Below are 24143 nucleotides of genomic sequence, written 5' to 3'. Positions count from 1 at the left end.
AGCTGCTGCCAGCAAAAATTGTGTTGGGCTGGGAGGCTGTGGGATGTATCAGTGCTGGAGATGTGTGGCCTGGGAGGTGGGCAGATGCACAGCCTGAGCAGTGATCTGCTCTCCCCAGGGACCTTTTATACCTTCAGGCAGAGCTGAGGTAGCAAAAGTAGAGCAGTGCAGAGATGGTAACAAGCAGCATGTCTGTCTGGGGGTGGTGTTGGTTGGAACAGGCAGTATTTTGAGCTGGCCAGATGGATGCTTTTTCTGGGTTCAATAATTACATAACTATGGGATGTGTCCTGGGACTGTGCAGGGGAGGTTTTTAATTATTCAGCTCAAGTTTGCCCAGATCCTCTGAAGTAGAGGGGAAAAAATAGAGGACTCTTGTTATGATTATTTTTAAATTGCTTTGGAAACACACGGCACAGAAGGCGTGTGCTGTGCTAAAATGGGGACAAACACCCTTACTGCTCAGTCAGTACAGGAATGAGGAGTGTTACATGCCTGTGTGAAGTGTGTGATTCCCAGCTGCAGCTGGGGAAAGGTTTCACATCCTCAGAAGAGCTAATGCCAGGACCTTTGCCTTGCAGATCATCAGAAGATGTGTTACTCTGCCCTGGTGCTGGCCATGATGTTCTCCATGGGGGAGCCCCTGCCATATCACCACTATGGTAAGAGTGGTTGTGCTCATGGCAGAGCTGGTGATGGGATGTCTGGGCATGCTGGCAGACATGGGGAAGGGACTTCTCCTGATGGCCAAGGCCAGGGACAGCTCAGTGGAAGCCCACCAAGAGTAGGGTCTGTTCTTTATCAGTAGAGCCTGGCTGAAGCACAGGGCTGAGGTGCCAGATTTCCAAAGAGCAGCACAAATCTGGGTTAGAGCAGTGGTGGACTGAATGCCATGCTGCAGGCAACATGGATTTGCCCATCCCTGTGACTAAGTGGCATTTTGTTTTACCTCTGGCCTGTGTGAAAGCACATACCTCTTACTTGCTTTGGAGACTGTCTGCTGATGAGGCCGAGATCCCAGATCCGTACACAAACACCCACTAAGGCTGTCAGCTGCATAATGTGGCCTCTTTCTGGTCTCTCTTCTAGCAGGATAGTGCAGCTCTCTGTAGTTCAGGCTCTTAGGGAAAGTGGAGATGATTAAGGGTATTGTGGTTAATTACAAAGTGCAGATATTCTCCCTGTTTTATTCTCTGTCCTTTCATTTCAGCCAGAAAGCCCTGCCCACTTCTTCCCACAGCTATTTCATATTTGGGAAATTCTGGACTTAATTTTCCTAGAAATGCAGTAGAGATTTTTATAAATATCTTGTCAGCAGCTTTACCTTAACCCTGGGTAAACCTGTCCAAGATTAAAAGTGGTGCAGTAGAAACTGGAATGCACCTCTACACCTCCTGTTTATCTCTCCTTGTGTAACCCTGGCAGTTATTTCCTGCAGGTGGACTTATTTGCATGAGCTCCTGAGCTTTCCTAATAGCTGAATTGAAAACTGGGTTATTACTAATGATCTAGGTTATTAGGGGTTTTTTAAAAGAGATTAACTGAACCAGTGGTCAAGAATGCCAATGTCTTCCTACCTTGAAGCCTTCACTGCTAACATTGTTTCTGCAACAGCTAGAGCAGGATTTGGTGGTTTGTTTGCTCAAAAAAATTGCCATTTAGGGTAGCAAATTTCAGCAATCCCCTGCACTGTGTCTCACACAAAGATGCTTCAGTGCTCTGTCTAGTCCACTTGAAGAGCCCATCATTCCCCAGAGGCTGACACTAATGGTCTTTAAGCATAAAAGAACAGAGAAGTGGCTTGGATGGTCCCTTGTTGCTTGGTTTTTTCCACTGTGCTGTAAACTCCCCTTTGTCCTTGTGCAGAACATCTCAACTCTCAGTTTGTGCAGTTCCTGCTGGATGTGATTGAGGACGGGCTGCCCTCGGACACCACTGACCAGCTGCCTGACTTATTTGTCAACGTCCTTCTGGCCTTCAATCTCCACATTCCAGGTTGAACTGCTGCTGCTCTGCCTTGGCAGCATTTCAGTGGTCTGCAGTGAGAGTGTGAAAAATGGGGAGGGAGAATCTTAGTGGGTCTTGATGGTGCTGTAACCACCAACCAGCTTTCCTAGTCTCTGGCACTGCGCTGTGTTTAAATGTAGTGCAAAACCCTAGAGGAAAAAATGGTCTGAGAGCCCCTGCCCAGCACCCTGGGCAGCTCAGTGGATTTGTCACTGGGCTTCCACAGTGCCCAGTCAAAAGAGTTGTTGGGGTGTACTTGCAGAGCATGAGTGGGGTTAATTTATAGGCATGAGTGACCTGGGAGAGAAGATGCTTCAGTGGGCATTTCTCAATACTAACTCACAACAAAAGTCCTCTGCCTTCTGCGGGTCTTGGCAAAGCTTCTGCTTCCCTGTCCACACTGTGCCAAGCTGTTGAGGCCGGACCCTTCAGCATTGGCCTGAGATGTGCTCTCCCCTCTTTGCCCTTGTTCTCTCTCCTCCCTGCCCTGCTGAGCTCCATGAGGACAGACAGCAGATCAGGTCCTTAGGGAAGAGCATCCTCCTTCTCTCTGCCTGCACATTTTGAAGCCCATTGGAAGACTGGAATGTAGTTCCAGATCCTGCTAAGAGAGGCCATTCCTTAACCCAGTCTCCTGTTGCTCCAATTGTCTTTAGTTAATTACTTACCCTTGATCTACTTCATGACATTATCCTTGATTTTTTGGAGAGAGGGGAAGATAAAGCAGCAACAGTATGTCCAGTAATTTACCTGTTCTTTTGGGTTGTGTGTCATTAAAATGTTTCTAATTTCCTGTGAAAGTTGAGTGCACAGAAACTGACTAAGTATATCTCTGCTGCCTGCATTCATTACCCCTTCCCACAGTTACCCATATCCTTGCTGTAATTAGGCAGGAATGCATGACAGGCAGTGTGTTTCTGGGGATTATTGCCCACCTGGGGCATAGCTGAGAGCAGTGACTCGTTCTCTGATGCTAAGAAAATGTTAAATGATGTTCACATTGCTTATTGGTGGATTGAATTTTTATCCCTATGTCTGCAAGATTCATCTATCATGCAGTTCAGTCGTACAGCACTAGTTCAAAAACTCTCCTAAATGCATATTATATTGATGGCCTTCAGGATCCTGAAACACTCTGCAGCCTGTGAAATATTACAGGCCACAGAAATAGCCACACTGAGCTGTGATTGAGTGTGCACACTCACACACACTAAAGCTCTGCTGGGATAAATGTATTTTACAGCAAATCACTCCCAGACCAGGCAAGGGGACAGTTCCTAGAAGTCTTCAGCCTGTGCCCTTGCACAGCACAGTGCTGAGTGCTGGGAAGAACTTTTCTGGGATGCTCCTGGGACCCTTCTTAAGAGAACTCATAAAACTCTAAGTTCCAGAAGGGCACTGCTGGTAGGAAGGAAGAAGGTACCAAAGAATGGAGCCCTTGGCTGCAGAGGGCTGTGAGCAGAGGTAATGTTTGACAACATAAAGCCTTTGCAAGGTATTTTCCCAGTCTTTGGCTGGCAAGTTGGGAACCCACACATGAATCAGATATATGGAGAAGGCACCAAGTTGCAAGTGTTTCATGTGCTGTTTCCAGATTTATTTCACCTTCTCTCTCCATGCCCACCCACTCTGTGGCCTGAAACTTTTTGTAGCCCTCATAGACTGTGGTTCCCCAAAGCACCCCAGAGTACTGATGTGAAGTAGGGGCCTCCCATTGTGTGTTTTTATCACCAGGGTCTTCAGGAAAAAAGGGAGATGCTGAACAGGTTTTTTCTTTAGTTCCAGAACACAGTGTGATCATGACTACAATAAGCAAACACTCCAACGTGAAGACTTTCACAGAGAAGCTGCTGCTGCTGCTGAACAGAGGAGGTGAGAGTGTGTGTGGCACTGCTGCATGCCTGGCAGGGAGTGCACAAAGATCCCTGGGGAGACATGGCCATGCTCTTACAGGGTGGGATGTCAGGGGTGCAGGTGAATGAGGAGCTGGCAGCTCAGGCTGTGCTGTGCTGCTGCCTGGTGAGTTTGTGAGGGTGACAGTCTGCATTGCTGAGGAGGAGCTGCCATTTCCATACTTCTGTGTCAGATCAGCTCCATCTCAGAGCATGGACCAGCTGCCATGGGCAAGCTCTTGTCTGGGAGGAAAGCTGGTCCTGGGCCACTTCTGTCCTTGGACAGGCAGAGGACTCAGTGTGTGCTGGCATAGAAACCTCTGTCTGTGCTGGCAAACATCTGCCCTGGGGGACAGATGCAGAGGAAGCTTTTGTCTTCAGAAACGCTGCTTGGAGTGGAACTTTCCATTTCTGAATTGCCAGCAGAGAATTAGCCTTGTGTCTGCTTCAAGCATGGAGTGAAATCCAGTGTAGTTGTAGAGCTGCTGCAGAGCAGATTGCTGGAACGCTGGAGATCTCTGCAGGAAGAGTGGTGCCAGGCCTTTCAGCCTGTGCTGCAGGCCACTGTTGTATTGCTAATACCTTCTGGAGCACAGGAGCTTTGCTGCCTGAGAGAAATCATTTTGTTGAGCTGTTGGAAATAACCCACCCTGTGATGCATGCAGCTCATCTTACTCTAGCTTTAGTTCTCTTTGGGGCTGCAAATCACTGTCTCCACACTATATCAGCTTGAGGGCAGCAGGCACCTCGGTGCTCTTCTGTCTGGCCTCCTCCCAAAGCCTTTGTTTAGCCCTTTTCCTGCCAGATTCCCTGCAGAGATCACCTTACAGTGAGGAGCTGGGAGAAGAAAGGGAGGGGCCACAACCTAATGAAGATGCTTCTGTTTTGCCCGCCTTCCTGACAACTGCTGGAGGAGCTGCCATGGCCCAGAGCCCCTCTTGCAGTCTGCAGGGATGTGTTTTGCAAGAGAACAGGATGTGGTGGCTCATTTCAACTTGGAAGTGTTTCTTTTCTTGCTTCTGGAACAGTACTAGCCTGGTCTCTGGTGAAAGCTTGTTTTTGGTACAGGCTCTCATGGGCTTTTCAGGGGGGGTTATTGGACCCCTCTTAATAAACCAGGGAGAAAATGAGTGGTGGCTGTTGAGTAAAAATGGGAGATACTGAGAGGCAGTGTACTAATGTGCTTTCACCTGGGAGGGTCAGTGAAACATAAACAGTGATTAATGCTCATCATAATGAGTTTGCTCTCATCTGGGTAGCCTGCAGAGCTGCCATCCTGATTTCACCTCTTTGAGCACCAAAGCTATCCACGGGCAGGGAGTGGCTGGCTGAGGGCAGGGCAGGCTCCTCTCTGAAGGGTCTAATGAGGGGATGTGCACTGAGGATGGAGCAGAGGGGCAGCGGGGAGTGTGTGGCTCAGCACAGTGTCTCTGCCTCCAGATGATCCAGTTTCCATCTTCAAGCATCAGCCTCAGCCACCACACTCAGTGCTGAAGTTTCTGCAGGACATCTTTGCCAGCAAGGATACAGCCAGCATCTTCTATCACACAGACATGATGGTCCTGATCGACATCCTGGTGCGGCAGATTGCGGATCTCTCCCCTGGAGACAAGGTGCTCACAGTGCTCACACCAAATACTCAGCCACTGGGGAAGGGAGCACACTCCCAGAGCAATGGTGTTTGTCCTGGCCCCTCATGGGGCCTGCTGGTGCAGGCAAGAGTGGAGTTCTGGGGTGGGCACAGCATTTCTGGGTGCTTAAATCAACCTTGGGAGCTGAGGAGGAAGGGAAGATTTATCCTGCCCGGCACACCAGCATAGCTGAAGAAAGATCTGCCAGGCTTTTGGTGGTCTGCACACTTCTGACCAGGGACCTTTGGGAAGAGAGACCCTCTGTGAGTAGTAGTAGGAGAAATCTCTTTTGTTTGCTGTTGCAGGAGGTGGGGGATGTGCACGTGTTCAAGGCCAGGGGAGGAGCAGCACTCTTGCTGTGGGAAAAGCAGAGTTTTCCATAGTTACTAATGACACTTAAGGAAAAGCAGGTGCCTCTGGAGCTGTGCTCTGGTTGATGGTGCAGCAGCAAACAGCTGTTGCTGTGCTCATGCTGTCATGGATGCTGGCATACTTGTTTATCTCACTTCAAATCTTTCACTGTGCTCTGTGTTTTGTCTCCCCTCCACTTGGCAGCTGAGGATGGAGTATCTGTCCCTGATGCATGCCATCATCCGCTCCACGCCCTATCTGCAGCACCAGCACCGCCTCTCTGACCTGCAGGGCATCCTGCAGCGCATCCTGGGCGAGGAGGAGGAGGACCAGCAGTGCCAGATGGAGAAACTGATCATCTTGGAGATTTATAAAGAGTTCCCAGAAATCTCTTCTGGTACCAGCTAATGCTCCTCAGCTTGGACTGGAGTTTGATCCACTTGGATGGACTATGTCTTTTGTTGACACTTTGTCCCCATTCCCTCCCAGTACAGCTCATACCTTACATCCCTCTGTGTGAGGCCTAAGGTTGGGACAGTGTTCACTGGCCCTGTGGAAGCGCCAGTGGCAGAGAGGGTGAGGGGTGCCCCGGGGGCCTGGTGCCCAGGGCAGGGTGGGCGCTGGACGTGGTTTGCCTGCAAGACTCAGCAGGAGCTGTTTGGGCAGCTGGTGTTGGTGGGAAGGGCAGAGAGCTTGTGGGGGCTTGGCAGCCAGCACGGGGGGGTGTTTAGCTGCACTGGTGTCCCAAGGTCCTGAAGAGAAAGGCCTTTGCCTTAGAGTATCACTTCCTTTCCATGTGCGTCTCTCTCCCCGCAGTGACCAAGTGGAGTCTGCTGGTGCTTGGAAGAAGCTTTTGTAACATCTGTTTTGTTTCCTGCTGCTAGTGCCAATGTGCTGCAGCCCTGCCAAGGGAAAGTAGCTGCTCGCTGTCTTAACGCCTCGTCTAGTGAGCCTTTCGCTCCCTCCTAGCCTTCAGCTTTGCTCTGGGCAGCAGCCCACCTTGGGTCGTGGAGGTCTTACCCCAGCAGCTGCTTTTCAATCTGCTTTCTATAGTGATGTTTAAATCTGAATTTCTTGCACACTGTGGCAGCCTAGAAGTAAGAGCCACGTGGATGACACTGCCCTTAGGAAGCCCTTGGCTGGACACAGCACCAAGACGTGTCCTGCCAGGTGAAGCTGCCCCTTGCCACTCTGTTGCAGCACTGCCTGGAGCAGAGGGCCTGCCCTTGGGCAGGCGCGCTCAGGTCGTGCAGCGCGTGCATTTCCTGCCTTGAGCTTCGTAGTAGCTCTGCCCCGCTGCCCTCCTGTCCCCTGGCAGCACTCAGGGGCAGCGTGAGCCTGGTGTCCAGTAGCTGTTTGTGACTATGCTAATTGTGGGGAACCCTTATTTTTATTTCCTCTAGGTTTCTAGCAAACGGGATTAACCTGCTTCCCTGGTCCAGATAGTCACACACACTAACGTGGGTCTCTTAGATATTTGTGTGCACAGTGTGGTCACTCCCTGTCTCCAGGTCTTCTTCTGCAGTAGCCAGTGTAGGAGCTGTGAAACTGGAAATACTGAGCACTATATTTACTTTAATTACTTTTTTTTGTTAGCTTGAGGGGATGACACAAGCTCTGCAGGCCTGGACTGGCCATTGGGGCAGTGATGCTTTGAGAAGAGAGGGTGTTGGCCTGGCAGCCAACAGGGGCAAGGAAGTCAGCCTGGGAATGCCCAAGCTTAATAACCACCCTGGTAGAGAAACCTATTTTTTCCCTGTAAAAATGTATGAATGTCAAAAGGGATCCTGTATTTTCTTAAACACTAAGTGTAACCTGCAGAAGAATAAAAATGTCTTAAACTGGACTTCTGTGAGTGTAGCCCTGCCTGCCCAGTCCTGTCGTGGGGGCACCAAAGCATCAGGAGTAGTTGGATGCCTGCTGCCCACAGAGGCAGAGCAGTGGGTGCTGATCTCCAAATGGGATAATGCAGTTGTTTTCCCTCATTCAGCGTCTTGCCTTGTCTTTTGCTACCGTGTTGCTGGCTGACAAGGAAGGGTGGAGGGCAGCAGCCCTTGCTAGGGGCACAGCCATGATTCCTGGGGCCTGCCCAGCATGGCTGCTCCACATGAAGGGTTTGGCAGAGCTGGACTCACAGTTCACTTCCCACAAGGTGCGTGCAGCCTCAGCTGGCTCCCAGCAGAGCTGCCCCGGCAGCCAGCCCGGGCAGGGAAGGGTTAATGGTCTGTACTGAGTGTAATGAATCGTGTTTTGGCTGTGGATGTGTGCTCCCAAAGCTCAGCCCGTGCCTGCAGCCCTGGGGTGCTGGATGGCAGGGGTTCTGCAGGGGAGCACAGCAGGGCAGAGCGCTGGGGTGGCAGCAGGAAGCTGGTGTCTGCTCCTGGCTCCGTGCCAAGGGAGCCAGCCAGGCCATGGGCACAGCCCTGCCAGGGCAGGGGTGTGAATGCCAGGTGCAAGCTGTGCCGCTCCGAACATGGGGATGGCGTCAAACTCAGCTCCCTGCAGCATCGGGGCCAGCACTGTCCCAGCTCCTGCCTCTTTGGCCTGTGTCTCCAAAGTCCCCAGGCACGTGGCCTTGCAGTGTGCAGTTTGCACACCTGGCTCAGTTGTGGCACATAAGGGCTGCCAGTGCTCACTGGTGTGTCCCCAGGGTGGCTCTCCTGTGTCCCATTGCTCTGGGCAGCACATGGTTGCGTGTGCCCCTGTGCCAACCTCGGCTTGCTTCCCAGTGCTGCTGGGCTTGTTGTTGGCCATGACGTGCTGCTGTGGTGAGATGCTCATCTGGCACTTGCCCTCAGTGACACAGCACAGGCTTTGCTGTGCCAGGCAAACCCAATAGTGGCAGGACCTGTGGCTCTGTGTGCCAGGAGCCCAGACTGCAGAGCTGTTGGCTCCCATTGGCATCCCTGAGCCATTGCTGTCCATGGGGCTGCTCACCCTGTCCCAGCTGCACAGCAGCACAACACCCTCTGCCCCAGCACCCTGCTGCCACCGCAGCCAAGGGCTGGAAGAGCTGGGGGGCAGCTGGCTGGGGGGTCCAGCCTGAGAGATGCACCTGCTGCACAGGAGAGGCCTTCATCCATCACAGGGAATCAAACTGCAGCATGTGAGCTCATTGTCCCCAGCCTGCTCAGCAGATCCTGCTCGCCATGTAGGTGAGACACTCAGGGTTGTTGGCTGTAATAATGCACAATTAGAGCAGTGTCTCCTTGTATTGGTGTTTTTATTGTGGTGCAACACTGAGGTGTTGGTGGCTGGCGCGGGGGGAGTAACACGTTGCCTGTGACCTGCGCTTCTGCTTTATTGTCTGGAATGATTCAATTACAACTATTTTGTGGCAGTAATACCCTGATAATTTTCTCCTCCTCCCCCGAGCTGTCAGCTGGGTAATTAGAACAAATAAACTTGAAAGCCTTCATTACTTTTAAGAAGTATTGCCTCTCTCCTGATTTGGTTTCCTGATGGCACATTCCCAGTTTGAGGAGGTGTGATGTATGATCAGCCAGCGTGTTCCTGGTGCACATGAGTGATGAGCTGCTCTGTGGTAAATGAGGTTTCTTGGGTGAGCTGTGTGCAGGGCCAGGGCTGCTCTGGCACTATCCTAACAGCACTGAGAGGGCTCAAGTGGGTAATTAAGGGTCTCTAGGGAAGAACATAAGTCCCCCAAGAGCACAGTATGCCCATGGCTGGTGCTGGACCACCCAAGCCAGAGGTGTTATGTGGTGGTTGAGGAGTTAATCACAGCAGATTACCCATCCTATGCAGTTCATAAATTAACAGGTTGGCTTCTCTAGGGGTTAGACATCCACATGCACTGGGTGTCAGCCCTGAGCATTGTGTAAGCACCAGGGGAACTTCTCTGTGGCACATGCTGAGCTGCACTGGCCACCACTTTAGGGCCTGCCAGGTATTTCCTGTCACGGTCCTACAACACGTGGTCAGCACATGCAACAGGGCAAGGACAAGCTCTGCCTGCTCTGCCCACCCTGTGGCTTCCCCAGGGGTGGCCAGGCCTGGGCTTCTGCAGGTGCTGGGAGGGCCCCTTTGGAGCTAGGATGTGCATGGAGGCACAGTGTGTCCCACGTATGCCCTGCTCTTCCCTGCCCCATCCTACACTCCCATCTCCCAGATTTGCTCTATTTTCTTCCCTGACACAGTTCTTTCTTCTCTAGCATTTGCCCCAGTGTGCCCTCTCCTTCAGCAGGACATGGCCAGGGATGTCCCTCTACCATGGCATGCGAAACACTAATGAGGACCTAAAGCCTGTTATGAGCTCCAGTGGATTAGGATGAGATATTAGTTGATTGAATCAAACCAACAGCTAAATTACGAGGATGATGCATTAATGAATCACCGTAATGCAAGGGCCTCAAATTGAATTTTCTTCAGAAAAATATAAGGTTGGTTGTTGGTTTTATTTTATATTGGGGATGCAGAAAGGAAAATGTGCAACTTTCCCTCTGGTGCTGATGCCACACCTTGTAGGTGTTGGCAGCTGGGGTCTGTGTCAGGGAAGCAGAGTGGGATAGCTAAATTTGTGTCACGCGCTTGGGTGCCCATGGCTGGGAGCTGGGTGGCAGGGGCTGGGCTGGGACACCACTTGCACCGCCTGGAGGAGCGGGACACGGGGAAGGAAGCCCGTCCTCATTAACGCGGTAGAGCCCATCCCTGCAGATGCCCAACGTGGTGCTGCCTGAAGGCCATGGGGAGTGGAAGGGGCCCGTGGGGCTGCCAAGGCACGGCAGTGCCTCCTGCCCAACCTGCCTGCTGGCACTCCGCTGCCTCGCCCTTTGTGCGGGCGGCAGCGCAGCCGTGCCCGCGGGCTCTGCTCGGGCACGGGGCACAGCCTGGCCTGGGGATGCTGGTGGCGGCACGGGCACTGTTCTGGCCCCGGGTGCACCGGCAGAGCCGCAGGGTCGGTGGGCTCAGCAGGTGCATGCTGCGTGCACGGTGTCTCGGTGTCCGCCGGCGCTGCAGCTTTGGCAGGGATGCTCCGGGAGCCGCTCACCCGGGGCCGGCCGGTGCAGCTCCTCGCAAAGACTCGTCCGGTCAGCGCTGAGCCCGCGGGTTTGCTCGCGGGCGGCACACGCCGCTCCAGGGCCGGCAGCGGCCGCCCCGCGGTGCCCGGCCCGGGAGCCGCGCGTTCCGCCCGCAGCGCCCGGCACGGCTCGGCACGGCCCGGCCGCCCGCGCTCAAGATGGCGGCGCAGGGCGGGCGGGGGCGCGGCGGGGCGGGGCGGCGGGAGCCATGTTGGGGCTGCGGGAGGAGCCGCCACCACCCCCGGCAGCAGCGGCGGCGGCGGCGGGGCAGGGGGCGGCCATCGCCGGCGCGAGCGGGGGCGGCGCCGAGCCCATCGCCGTGCGCCCGGGCCGGGCGGCGGCCGCCGAGGCACCATGGCAGCGGCGGAGGAGCCGGTGGCCGCCCCGAGCCGCTCCTGCTGCCGCCGCCGCCGGGAGCCGCCGCCGCTACTGCTGGTGCTGCTGCCGCTCCTGCTGCTCCCTTTGTTCCCCTCCGGGCTGGGGGCCACGGCGCCGCCGCCGCCGGCAGGCTGGGGGCCGGCAGCCCGCTGGGGCTGTCCCGCCGCCGTGCCGTGCCGGGCGCCGGCCGTGCCCCCGGGGCTGCCCCCGGCGCCGCGCCGCCGGTCCCCGCCGCGTTGCGCGCCCCGCGCCGCCCAGCCGCGCCCGCTGCCCTCGGTCCCGGCACCGGCCCCGGGGCGGCGGGGCCGGCGCGCGGCGCCGAACCGCCACCCGCTGTTCCCCCAGTACAACTACCAGGCGGAGGTGGCGGAGAACCAGCCGGCGGGGACGGCGGTGATGGCGGTGACGGCCCAGGACCCCGACGGGGGCGAGGCGGGGCGGCTGGTGTACTCCATGGACGCGCTGATGAACAGCCGCTCGCGGGATCTGTTCAGCATCGACCCGCGGGCCGGGCTCATCTCCACCACCCAGGCCCTGGACCGCGAGAGCATGGACCTGCACTACTTCCGAGTGACGGCCACTGACCACGGGGCACCGCGGCTCTCCGCCACCACCATGGTGGCCATCACTGTGGCTGACCGCAACGACCACGACCCCGTCTTCGAGCAGGGCGAGTACCGGGAGACCATCCGGGAGAACGTCGAGGAGGGATACCCCATCCTGCAGCTGCGGGCCACCGACGTCGACTCCCTGCCCAATGCCAACATCCGTTACCGCTTTGTCAATGAACGGGCTGCCTACGACATCTTTGAGATTGATCCCCGCTCCGGCCTCATCACCACCAGCGGGCCGGTTGACAGGGAGAAGATGGAGAAGTACTCGCTGGTGGTGGAAGCCAATGACCAGGGCAGGGAGCCGGGGCCCCGCTCCGCCACTGTCAAGGTCTACATCACAGTCCTCGATGAGAATGACAACATCCCTCAGTTCAGTGAGAAGCGCTACATTGTCCAAGTGAGGGAGGACATACGGCCCCACACCGAGATCCTGCGTGTCACCGCCACGGACCTGGACAAGGACAACAACGCGCTGGTGCACTACAACATCATCAGTGGGAACAGTCGGGGCCAGTTCTCCATTGACAGTGTTACTGGGGAAATACAGGTGGTGGCCCCCCTGGATTTTGAGGTGGAGCGGGAGTATGCCCTGAGGATCCGGGCTCAGGATGCGGGGCGTCCTCCTCTTTCTAACAACACTGGCATGGCGAGCATCCAGGTGGTGGACATCAATGACCACGCCCCCATTTTTGTCAGCACCCCTTTTCAAATCTCCGTCCTGGAGAATGCTCCCCTTGGCCACTCTGTCATCCACATCCAGGCCGTGGACGCAGACTACGGTGAGAACTCGCGCCTGGAGTACAAACTGACAGGGGTCTCAGCTGACACACCCTTTGTGGTGAACAGTGCCACGGGGTGGATCACGGTCAGCGGGCCCTTGGACCGGGAATCGGTCGAGCACTATTTTTTTGGGGTGGAGGCTCATGACCACGGCTCTCCACCTTTATCTGCCTCGGCCAGCGTCACCATCACTGTCATGGATGTCAACGACAACCGCCCCGAGTTCACCCAGAAGGAATACTTCATCCGCCTGAACGAGGACGCGGCTGTGGGCACCAGTGTCCTCAGCGTCACGGCAGTGGACCGGGACGTGAACAGCGCCATCACATACCAGATCACGGGGGGCAACACACGGAACCGCTTCTCCATCAGCACGCAGGGAGGGCTGGGGCTCATCACTCTGTCTCTGCCGCTGGACTACAAGCAGGAGAGGCGCTACGTGCTCACGGTGACAGCTTCTGACCGCACCCTGCGTGACAACTGCCATGTTCACATCAACATCACCGACGCCAACACGCACCGGCCCGTGTTCCAGAGCGCCCACTACTCCGTGAGCATCAACGAGGACCGGCCTGTGGGCAGCACCGTGGTGGTGATCAGTGCCACGGACGATGACGTGGGGGAGAACGCCCGCATCACCTACTACCTGGAAGACAACGTCCCTCAGTTCCGTATTGACCCAGACTCTGGGGCCATCACCCTCCAGGCACAACTGGACTATGAGGACCAGGTCACCTATACGTTGGCTATCACTGCCAAGGACAATGGGATCCCCCAGAAGGCAGACACCACATATGTTGAAATCATGGTGAATGATGTTAATGACAATGCCCCCCAGTTTGTCAGCCCTCTTTACCAGGGCGTGATCTCTGAGGATGCACCTCCCTTCACCAGTGTGCTCCAGATCTCTGCCACCGACCGGGATGCCCACACCAACGGGCGAGTGCAGTACACCTTCCAGAACGGGGAGGACGGGGATGGGGACTTCACCATAGAGCCCACCTCGGGCATCATTCGCACCGTGCGCAGGCTGGACCGCGAGAGCGTTCCGGTCTACGAACTGACTGCCTACGCTGTGGACAGGGGCATCCCTCCTCTGAGAACTCCTGTCCACATCCAGGTCACCATTCAGGATGTGAATGACAACGCTCCTGTCTTTCCTGCTGAGGAGTTTGAGGTCCTGGTGAAGGAGAACAGCATTGTAGGCTCTGTGGTGGCCCAAATCACAGCTGTTGACCCAGATGAGGGACCCAATGCCCAGATCATGTACCAAATTGTGGAGGGCAACATCCCAGAGATATTCCAGATGGACATCTTTTCTGGGGAGCTCACAGCCTTGATAGACTTGGATTATGAGACAAAATCTGAATATGTGATTGTAGTGCAGGCCACCTCTGCCCCTCTGGTCAGCAGAGCTACAGTCCACATCAAACTCCTTGACCAGAATGACAATAGCCCTGTTCTGAAGAACTTCCAAATCCTGTTCAATAACTACGTGTCCAATAAATCCAACACCTTCCCCTCAGGGGTCATAGGGAAGGTCCCAGCATATGACCCAGATGCATCTGACCACCTCTTCTACTCCTTTGAGCGGGGAAATGAGCTGCACTTGTTGATTGTAAATCAGTCGAGCGGGGAGCTGAGGCTGAGCCGCAAGCTGGACAACAACCGTCCGCTTGTGGCCTCCATGCTGGTGACTGTCACAGGTAGGGAGTGAAAAATCATTGAATCTTTGGTACGGTACCTTTGGGGGGCTCTGCAGGGTCCCTCTGGGGCAGCCCGTTGTGCATTGAGGGCGGGGACTGGTAACAAGGTTTGGACTGGGGGTCCATTCCAGACAGAGTTCTGCTGGGGTGGTGCGAGGGGTGGCATGGGAGGCAGGCTGCTGAGCAGTGCTTGTGAAGGGGCCAGGGCTGGAACGGTCTGCAAGAACAAAGCATCGTTACTGAGCTGTGAGATCACTTCTGGCTGCTAGCGAGGCACCTTTGGAGGTGTTTTGGCCAGCCAGGCTGTGTTGTGTGCCATGGGGTGCTGGCCCAGGAAGGGGCAGTTCCCAGGATGGCCAGGCTGCTGGCCCAGGGCTGGTACACTGCCTTGCTCCCAAGCCCCGGGGGCTCTTCTCTCTGCCGGGACTGAGTGCTTCCCTGGCTCTGCTGTACAGAGGGAGGGACTGAGCTCAGTGCAGAGGGAGCCCTCTCAAACACCCATCTGCCAGCAGCAAACAGTTCAGTCCGGACTCTGGCTGTGGCTCCTGCCAGCACTTGCTTTGCTTCTGAAGCCTAGTACTGCCTTTCTGCAGCCAGCTAAGTGTTCAGGGGACAGCTGTGACAAACCTGAGTGCAGTGCCTGGAACTCTTGCATAGTGCTTGTTGTTGGAGTATCCAAATGCAGATGCTGGCTGTAGCTAGGGGTGGTTTTGTGGGGTGTTGGGTGCCCTCTAGCCCAGCTGAGGACAGGACAAAGATGGACCATGGGCAAGCAGGGTTTGGACCTGGGGCTCCCAGAGCCTGAGCTTTGTCTTCAGCACTAGCCTTTCTTAGCATGATCTGAAATGGAGGCATCTGTCCATTGCTGAACCATGGGGTGGCTGCAAGAGGGAGGACAAGAGTCCTCTCTGGAGGGGCCAAGCACTGAATTGCCAGGAGTGCCTGGGGAGCCGTGCTCTAAATTGTGGTGCTCCCCTGGCCATCGGCTGCCTTCCCTTTCTGGCTCTCTCAGTCCAGCTTATTCTGTCAGAGGAGGATTTCTTTCAAAGGATGGAGCAAGGGCTTTAACAGGAGTCCTGTCCAAGGCGATCCTGCATGAGCAGCAGCAGCCTGGCAGTGGGCTGGGGCTCTGTGGGGGTAATTGTAGCCTCAGGGCTGCTCCAGCCCCTTGCTGGAGGTGGGGGTGGTTTTGACCTTTCCAGCTTCTGCCCCAGTGTGTTTATGCAAGCCCTGCCTCCCCACACACTTAACCCTGCACAAAGGCAGGAGACAATCACATCCTGGAGTCCTGCATGAGCCGCCTCGTGGCAAGGGGGCCCTTGCAATTAGAATGTCGTCATCTTCCAGCGGGAAGGGAGAATGGGAGAGGTGCACTCAAGGAGGGGAGAGGATGGAAGGGGAAGAGCTGTTCTGGCGAGGGAAGTGAGATGCTGGGAAATGAGCCTTTTGTTGGATTTATATTGGCTGTGGAGGTGGAGGTCTAGTTTGGCTTTTCAGTCTTTGTTGTTGGAAGCCCCCCGCCCAGCTGGCAGCTCCGCGGCCCCGTGCTGTCGCTGTGTGCAGAGCAGGGTGGGTGTGCAGAGCTGGCAGCCAGGACAGTCAGCCCTGGCTGCATTGTCTGCCCCAGACACTGCCTGGCAGAGCAGCTCCCTGCTGCTGGGAGACGGCGGCAGCAGCTACGTGGGTGCCCCAAGGGCCAGCATCCTAGGAGGCCACTGAATCCCTGCCTTTATGGTGCTTTTCAGGGAGGCTGAACCCCCTAAAACACAGGGCAAGGGGCCATTTTGCCTGCCTGTGAGCTGTGTGTATTCTTAGCTCAGCCCCTTGTAGGAGGCAGCAGACTTGGGCCATCACAAACCAGTGCCTTTCCAGCAGGGCTGATAGCCTAAAACTGACCTCAGCTTCTCGCAGGACACTTCTGGCTGCTAAAATCTGCTCTTGGCTGCTGAGGATGCAGGACAGTGGGATGGAGGGGCTGTCCATGGCCAGCAGCACTCTGAAATCAGGGCAGTGTGAGAGACTGACATCATGTTGACTTCAAACCATTTCAGACTGGTTTCTCTGGGCTTGGTGGTAAGTGTGGAGGCTCAGGTGCGGGAGAATGGCATTCATCTTCTGTGCTGGGTGATGGGAGCCTGATTTACTTTCAAGATCTCTTAACTGGTAAAATATTATCAAAATGTTGAGAGGTCTGCCAAAGCCTTTCAGCAGCAGTGAGGAATGTTCACTGTCCTGATATCCAGGTCTTTTCCTGGCTCCTTGTCTGGAAGTGTTTTACTGTTCCTCACCTGCAAACATGAAAGTCACCCTGTCTGTCCCCAGAGCACCTTGCTGTCTCTGGGGTGGCCATTGCAGTCACAATAGTGGCTTTTGGACACTGGTTTTGGCTCTCTTGGACACTGTTGCTGCCACTGAGTAGAAGAGGGCATGGATCTCTTCTTTAGCTTAGTTGCTTTGGAAGCTGGTAATTGTCAGTCTTGAAATTGCAAACACAATGGCTCAATGCTGTCCAGCACAAGGGTCAGAGCCCCCTGTCCCTTTTCCTTGCTCCATTGCCTGTAGCTGTGTTTCTAGGACTCCTCACTCTGCTGCATGAATATTCACCAGGCACCAGCTCCGCAGCCACAGGATTTAATCAGAAAGGCTGAGCATTCGTGATTAAAATGCCTCCCATGGGGGGTCAGTGCCTCCAGCCAGCTTTGGGCTTTCTTCTGGTAGCTTTATTTTTTTTCTTTCCCCATTTGCAGCAGGTCATTCTCTTAACCATCTGCTTCCCTGTGCTTGGAGGGGGAGGCAGCCTTGGGTGTGATGCTGAGGTGGGGCAGTGTTAGAGGGGGGTTTCTGAGGTGGGCTGTGGGGCCAGGCCTGGCTCCACATTGCTCTGGGGAACTGGGAAAGGGATGCTTGGCTTTCTTGCCATGGGACCAAGGGCATCAGGTACCCTCCAACTCACTTTCTTCCCCAGGCACAGAGTCCTTGCTCCTGTGAGGCATTCCTGGCCTCCAGCCTGCCTCAGGATGCCCTGAGCCAAGGCTGAATAGCAGCCATAAATCAGGCAGAAATCTGCTGGACTCTGAGCAGCCCCTGGGGAGAGCAGGAGCTGTCCCCAGGCCTTGTGGCTGCTTCTGGGTGAGCTGGGAGCTGGAGAGGAGAGGGAGCTCATGCTGGCCTGGGTCAGAGAGACAACAGAGAGGAGGGGACAAAGAGACAGGGGAGGGAGCTGGGACACGACCCAGCTGTGTGGAGAAGGGAGCTGGTGTCAGTGATGGCATCCTGGGGTGCTGCCTCACCAGGGGGCTCCTCAGGGAGAGCTGCCAGGCTGGTGGTGGCTTGGGGAGCATCCTGTGCCAAGTGTGACTTGTGGCTTTCCTCACACTCCTGCCTCCCAGGGTCGGGGTGGTCTGAGCAGCCCATGAGCAGAGAGGATGTGCCTTGGGGAATGGAGGTGGTGATGCCAGTTCCTTGCCCTGAGCCCTGACAGATCTGGATACCCTGGCACGTCCAACCAGGTGCTGAATGGAGCTCTGTTGTTGCTGCTGCTCATGCTGCCCTCTGTGCCAGAGCAGGCAGGGTGTCACACACAGACAGGTGCTTTCTCACCTTGCTTCCACATGGGCTGGGAGCAGTTTGCCTTCAGAGAGAAGCAGCCCCTCTTTCCTGCAGGAGATTAGCTCCTGGGTGCCTGCACTGGCACGCTGCTCCCCCAGCCTGCAGCCAGCCTTATCTCCAGAGCACAGTCCCTGTGTGCAGGCTGCTGCTCGTGCAAGGAATTTGCAGGGTCACTAGAAAGCTTTCACCTTCTGAAGAGTAGAGAGAGGTGAAAGAAAGAGAGATGTTTCCATTTGTAAATCCTCCTGCACTGCAAACTTCAAACAGGGCTGGGGGAATTCAAAAGGCTTTGCAGCACAGCAGCCAAGGGAAGAGAGGAGCAGTGAAGGCAGCTTTGTATGTGAGGCTGGGAGCTGGGGCATGGAGGAGGGATGGGCACACCTGATCCTGGTCAGGGATGGGGCTGGCTGGGGTGCCAGGAATCCTGCTGCTCCCCCTTGCACTGGGTTGGAGCAGGTGAAGCACATAGGTTTGGGATCCAGGATTAGCCATGGGGGTCACTGTTGAGATGTGCTGATGTAATGTTGTGTTGGTATGATGATGGAGAGCCAGTTTTCCATGGAAATGTGTGGGTTTGAGGCTCTCAGGTGAATGTGGGGTGGGAGGTGGGAACAACAGGTGGCAGCTGTGTGCTGCTAATGCCCATGGGGCACCAGAATTGGGGTGCTGGCAATGGGCTGGAAGGTGGATTGCTTCATTTCAAGAGCAATGAGGTTCTTGATGAGCCCCATCAAACATTTCTGGGGCCACCAAGGTTGGCAGAGTCTTGCCTTGCCATGCTGAAGTCTGGCTCTGCCTGCTGGAGCCTGTGCTGGAGCCCAGAAGGAGGGGACCAGGTGGTAGGAGGCATTTTCCTGGGAAAGCAAACAGTCTTCTCCCAGCCAAAGCTGCTGTCAGAGGTGTCTGGGGTATCCTGGGGTATCAGGATCCACTGGGTCTCTGGGAGCTGGGTGGGCGGGGTGGGGCAGGAGCCCATGATCACAGATCTGCCAGGGTGGAAGCTGCACCACTGCCCCTTTGGGCTGTGCTGTGGTACCCAGCCTGAGCTGCTGGCCGGGAGTGTGCCCGATGTGCCCTGGGTGAGCTGCTGCTGCTGCTGCTGGCCAAGGTGCTGAGAGAGCCAGCAGGCGTGCTCCGAGTGTCCCTGCCTGCGAGATTGCTCATGTGGAGCGCGATCCCAAAGGGAAGGAGTTTGTTTCCAAGGAAAACAGAGATTAAAGAGAATTAAACAAACCAGAGATGGGCTGAGAGAGGAAGAGATGCAGAGCAGATGGTGAGAATGGGGGGAGCAGGGAGACCAGCACAAAAGCTTGGGAGAGCCTGGAGGAGAGAGGAAGGAAATGGCAGGGGAAGAGCACAGGAAAAGGCAGCGTGGGGAAGGCAGACAGGGCACAGCAGGGAAGCAAAACACCCCAGGCCCTGGCATCAGCTCCAGTGTTTGCCAAACCTCCTGCTGGGACTTCCTTCTGTTCCTGAGCACCTTTGTTCCTGGGAGCTCAGTTTGCTGCCGAGATCCAGGACAAGGAGAAAACCTGAGAGTTCTTTCAGTGGAGAGCCTGATGATGGGGGGAGAAGGTGCAGCCACACCAGCCACTCCCCCTCCATCCCAGGTGGCTCCCTACTAGCCCCTGGGGCTGTGGCTCCAAGCTTCCTTACCCAGGAGTCAAACACTGGGGTGCAGGGCTCTGCCCTGGGCTGGGAGGGAAGAGATCCTCCAAGAGCAGGCAGAGACCTGCAGCGTGTTCCTGTTGCCTCCCACAGACGGGATCCACAGCGTGACAGCTCAGTGCGTCCTGCGCGTGATCATCATCACGGAGGACATGCTGGCCAACAGCATCACGGTGCGCCTGCAGAACATGTGGCAGGAGAGGTTCCTCTCCCCGCTGCTCTCCACCTTCCTGGAAGGAGTGGCCACCGTGCTTGCGACGCCCAAGGAGGACATCTTCATCTTCAACATCCAGAACGACACGGACGTGGGGGGCACGGTGCTCAACGTCAGCTTCTCGGCGCTGGCGCCCCGGGGCGGGCGCTACTTCAGCTCGGAGGAGCTGCAGGAGCAGCTGTACATGAAGCGCATGGTGCTGACAGGCACCTCCATGCTGGACGTGCTGCCCTTCGACGACAATGTGTGCCTGCGGGAGCCCTGCCAGAACTACATGAAGTGCATCTCCGTGCTCAAGTTCGACAGCTCGGCGCCCTTCATCGCCTCCCGCTCCACCCTGTTCCGGCCCATCCACCCCATCGCCGGCCTGCGCTGCCGCTGCCCCCAGGGCTTCACCGGGGACTACTGTGAGACCGAGATCAACCTGTGCTACTCCAACCCCTGCCTCAACGGGGGCATCTGCACCCGCAGGGAGGGCGGCTACACCTGCGTCTGCCGCCAGCACTTCAGCGGTGAGTGCGGCCCTGGGGGAGGGCTGGCAGCGTCCCTTGGCACCGCTGTCACCGTGGCAGGTGCTCTTCCCACCAGGGCCGTGGGTGTCACAGCCTCTCTGTGCCTGCAGAGTCCAGCTCTGCTCCCAGCTCTGTGTTTCCATGGTGCTGCGTGTGCAGGGCTGAGGTTGCCATAGAAATCTGTCTGGTAGGGAGTTGGCTTGGAGGACTCTTGGGGACCCCGGCCATCACTTTCCACCCCTTGTCACAGAGCAGGAGGACTAAGCTAGACTAGGCTAGGCTGGGGCACAGGAGGTTTCTTGGCTCTGCCCCATGCTAGGAGGGTGATGGGCTCTGGGACCGTTGCAGTCCGTCAGTGGTTTCAGCCTGTGCCACTGTTCAGCTGGTCTGGCAGAGGTGTGGAGCCTCAGTGGCCCCATGTGCAGTGGTTGAGTGCAACCCACCCAGAACAGAAGGGGAGGCTGGGCCCAGGTGCCCCACCAGGCAGGATCTGAGCCAGGCAGATCTGGTCCTAGCTGGGGGGCTGGCAGGGGAATCCACAGTCCAGCCAGAGTCTGGTTGCCACAAGTTCCCAACAGGCTGTGGAGAACTGGCAACTGAGGGATGAGGGGAGGTGGCCTCTGGCTACTGAGGAGGGATCCCCTGCCTTGCTCTCACTGTCAGGAGGGAGCATAGCAGCAGATGGCTGCCTGGAGCTCTTCTGTAGGTGGCTCCTGGTGAGATAAGCAGAGTCAGTGGTAATTAACCTCCGGCATTTGAAGCGTGAACAGCCATTAGCAGAAGGGTTAATGAGCTCATTTGCCTGTCACTTCATGCTGTCTCCCCATCCTCCTTGTGTATCACAGAGCAAGTAATGGGAGCAGGGCCTGGGGCTGAGTAAGACTTCAGCTGAGTGGTTCCCTGGGTTCTGTGGGAATCGCACAGGAAGAGGGGCTGACAGATGTCCTGCACTGCACTGTTGAGCTGGCATGAGGCATCCCTGTTACCCATGCCAGCAAGGTGCCAGGGTATTTGTTGTTCTCCATGTGGTTCCCACTTGCATGCAGTGTTTGGAAGCTCGTGGTGCCATGGGTGATACTTCTATAGCTACTGACAGGAGCTCGGTGGCACTGGGCTGTCCCCACATGCCAGAGACAGGACTGAGATGCCTGTCCCAGGTTTGTGTGGTGGCAGAGCCCAAGGACACTCTCAGCATTACCAGGACTTCCCTGGCTTGCTTCTCCACTCTTAGGACTGTGCAGCTGTAGTGTAGAGGCCAGTGCCCTCCTGTCACATTCCCATGCTGTACTGGATCCAAAGTTGTCCCTTCAGCCAGACCTGGCATCACATCCAGCCCGGTGGCTCGTGCTGGGCTGGCAGTGCTTGCTAGCTCACTGGCTCCTGTGGGGAGCACCTGGGTAACACTTGGGGTGTCCTACCCTTCCCTGGCCCCCAGCTGCTCCTCAGACTCCTTCCCTCAGCTGCCCTATGCCGAATCCAGGCTGCATTCCCAGGACAAGGAGCCTGTGGGTGGCTGCTGTGCGTGGTCCCAGCCTGTGCCTTGCCCTGCAGGGGAGCACTGTGAGGTGGACAGCCGGGCAGGGCGCTGCGTGCCCGGCGTGTGCCACAACGGGGGCACCTGCACCGACGGCGCCGACGGCGGCTTCCGCTGCCAGTGCCCGGCGGGCGGCTTCGAGGCGCCCTTCTGCCACGTGTCCACGCGCTCCTTCCCGCCGCGCTCCTTCATCATGTTCCGGGGCCTGCGCCAGCGCTTCCACCTCACCCTGGCCCTCTCGTGAGTGCTCTCTGTCTCTCTCTCTCTCTCTCCTCCCCTGCACAGCAATGTCCTCGGTTCATCTGGCCCTGCTTTGGTGGCTCCTGTGCACAGCACGCTGTGCCAGTCCAGGGGCTGCCTGATGCTCTCCTCACCCCGTGTAACTGGCTTTGCTCCCCCATGGGGCTGCCCTGGCACCTTTGGCCAAAGGGCTCTGAACCTGCACTGGCATCAGCTCATGCCTTCCTGCAGTGCTGCTGCCAGCTCTCTGTCCCACAGTGTCCCTGTGCTGGGATGCTGTTGCATGCCATCTCCACGTGCTCCTTGCACACACCCTGCTCTCCTTCGTACCCTGCCCCAGGTTCAGCACCGTGGAGCCTGGCGGCCTCCTGCTCTACAATGGGCGTTTGAATGAGAGGCACGACTTCCTGGCAGTGGAGATCATCCAGGGGCAGGTTCAGCTGAAATACTCCACAGGTACTCTTGGCCCTGCCTGCTGTGGGATTTGTGTCATGGGAGCTGGGAGAAGGCCTGTGCTGAGTGTGCAGAGTGCTGCCCTGGATGGAACCTGTGCTAAGGGAAGCAGGGTTAGGAGGGATTGGTGAGCATCAGTGGATAGCACAGGAGATGAGTTGTGTGTATCAGGACTCTCCCTGGCCTCAGGAGTGTGGTTTGTGAGCACAAACCAGGACAAACCCCTTTGGTGTCTGTGCTGCTGTTCTGTCCTGTTGTGTCTCTGTGAGCTTCACAAGTCCATCAGCAGCACAGTGGGTGTGGTGCCTCAGGAAGGGTGGGAACATCTGGAGGCTGTGTGGCTCCCCTGAGGCTGCCATCATCCCTGTCTCCCCAGGAGAGTCCAGCACGGTGGTGAGCCCCTACCTGCCGGGGGGTGTGAGTGATGGGCAGTGGCACACGCTGCAGCTCCGCTACTACAACAAGGTACGTGTGCCCCAGCTGGCCCCAGCACTCGTGGCTCTCTCTCCCCATGAGTGAGCAGTGCTGGCTCTCCTGTTCTCTGCCTCTGTCCCATGCCAGGGGCTCTGGAGAGAAGGCAGAGCAGGTTGTCAGCCCTTGGGGATGGATGCAGGGGAGCAGACAGCTGGGTGCAGGGACAGATTGACACCCAGGGCCTCACTTGGAGGCTGCAGGGATGTGCTGCATGCAGTGTCCTTGCCCATGTCCCTCTGGTGCTGCTTGCTGGGCTCAGCTGGAGGTTTCCCTCCTGCATTGCTCACACCTCCAGGAGCACAGCTGAGCCTGGGCTGCTCAGGCCTTTCCTTGCTGTTGTGTGAACCCTTGGGTGCTGGGGTCTGGGGCCTGTGTGCTGCTGACACCCTTCATTTGCTTTCAGCCCAAGGTCAGCAGCCTGGGGGTGGTGCAGGGCCCCTCCAAGGACAAGGTGGCCATCTTGACAATAGATGAATGTGATGCTTCCGTGGCCCTGCAGTTTGGCAGCGAGATTGGAAACTACTCCTGTGCTGCAGAAGGTGTGCAGACCAGCTCGAAGAAGTGAGTTCCTTGGAGCTGCTGTGGTGGGGAGGGGTGGTCCCCTGTGGAGCCAGGCCTTCACATCCAGGACCTTGGTTGTGTGTACCTGTCCCTGAGGAGGCCTGGGGACAGACCTCCTGTGCACTGGTGAGCTCACTGAGGTGAGGTCAGTGTACCTCTTAAAGACCTGGGCTTCTGATCCTGCAGGTCCCTGGACCTCACAGGTCCCTTGCTCCTTGGAGGGGTCCCCAACCTGCCAGAAAACTTCCCCATCACTCACCGGGACTTTGTGGGGTGCATGAGAGACCTCTTCATCGACAGCAAGCGCATCGACCTGGCCTCCTACATTGCCAACAACGGAACTGCTGCAGGTACAGGTGCCTCTGCTCCTGCCAGCCCTCCCAGGGATGGATTCTGCTTCTCACACAGCTCTGCTGCTGGGCTGGAGCAGCATTGTGGCACCACAGCTGGAGTTGAGCAGATTCTCACTGGAGAACAAGG

At 56.5% G+C, this 24143-nt stretch overlaps 2 protein-coding genes across 4 annotated transcripts in view; both read left to right on the top strand.

The window, feature by feature from the left end:
• The window catches only part of NCKIPSD (NCK interacting protein with SH3 domain), a 49308-nt gene extending 41581 nt beyond the window's left edge, over positions 1 to 7727 (top strand). For both annotated transcript variants that reach the window (XM_054280840.1, XM_054280841.1), the window contains 5 exons: positions 582 to 662; positions 1867 to 1995; positions 3787 to 3879; positions 5340 to 5512; positions 6086 to 7727. In XM_054280840.1, the coding sequence (XP_054136815.1) occupies positions 582 to 662; positions 1867 to 1995; positions 3787 to 3879; positions 5340 to 5512; positions 6086 to 6289 (680 nt within the window). In that variant the 3' untranslated portion in view covers positions 6290 to 7727. The remainder of the gene's footprint in view (positions 1 to 581; positions 663 to 1866; positions 1996 to 3786; positions 3880 to 5339; positions 5513 to 6085) is intronic.
• Positions 7728 to 11274: 3547 nt separating this feature from the next.
• The window catches only part of CELSR3 (cadherin EGF LAG seven-pass G-type receptor 3), a 30326-nt gene continuing 17457 nt past the window's right edge, over positions 11275 to 24143 (top strand). For both annotated transcript variants that reach the window (XR_008483240.1, XM_054280690.1), the window contains exons 1-7: positions 11275 to 14398; positions 19769 to 20401; positions 21953 to 22175; positions 22516 to 22631; positions 23005 to 23093; positions 23506 to 23663; positions 23850 to 24013. Coding sequence is in view for 1 of the 2 variants with exons in the window: in XM_054280690.1 (XP_054136665.1) it covers positions 11275 to 14398; positions 19769 to 20401; positions 21953 to 22175; positions 22516 to 22631; positions 23005 to 23093; positions 23506 to 23663; positions 23850 to 24013 (4507 nt within the window). In the remaining variant the exon portion in view is untranslated. The remainder of the gene's footprint in view (positions 14399 to 19768; positions 20402 to 21952; positions 22176 to 22515; positions 22632 to 23004; positions 23094 to 23505; positions 23664 to 23849; positions 24014 to 24143) is intronic.

The sequence above is a fragment of the Melozone crissalis genome, unplaced genomic scaffold (assembly GCF_028551555.1).
Source record: "Melozone crissalis strain CALT ecotype California unplaced genomic scaffold, PUWL_Pcris_2 ptg000029l_1, whole genome shotgun sequence".
Taxonomy (NCBI): domain Eukaryota; kingdom Metazoa; phylum Chordata; class Aves; order Passeriformes; family Passerellidae; genus Melozone; species Melozone crissalis.
The sequence above is the reverse complement of the archived record's forward strand: the minus strand, read 5'-3'. Positions and strand labels throughout refer to the sequence as shown.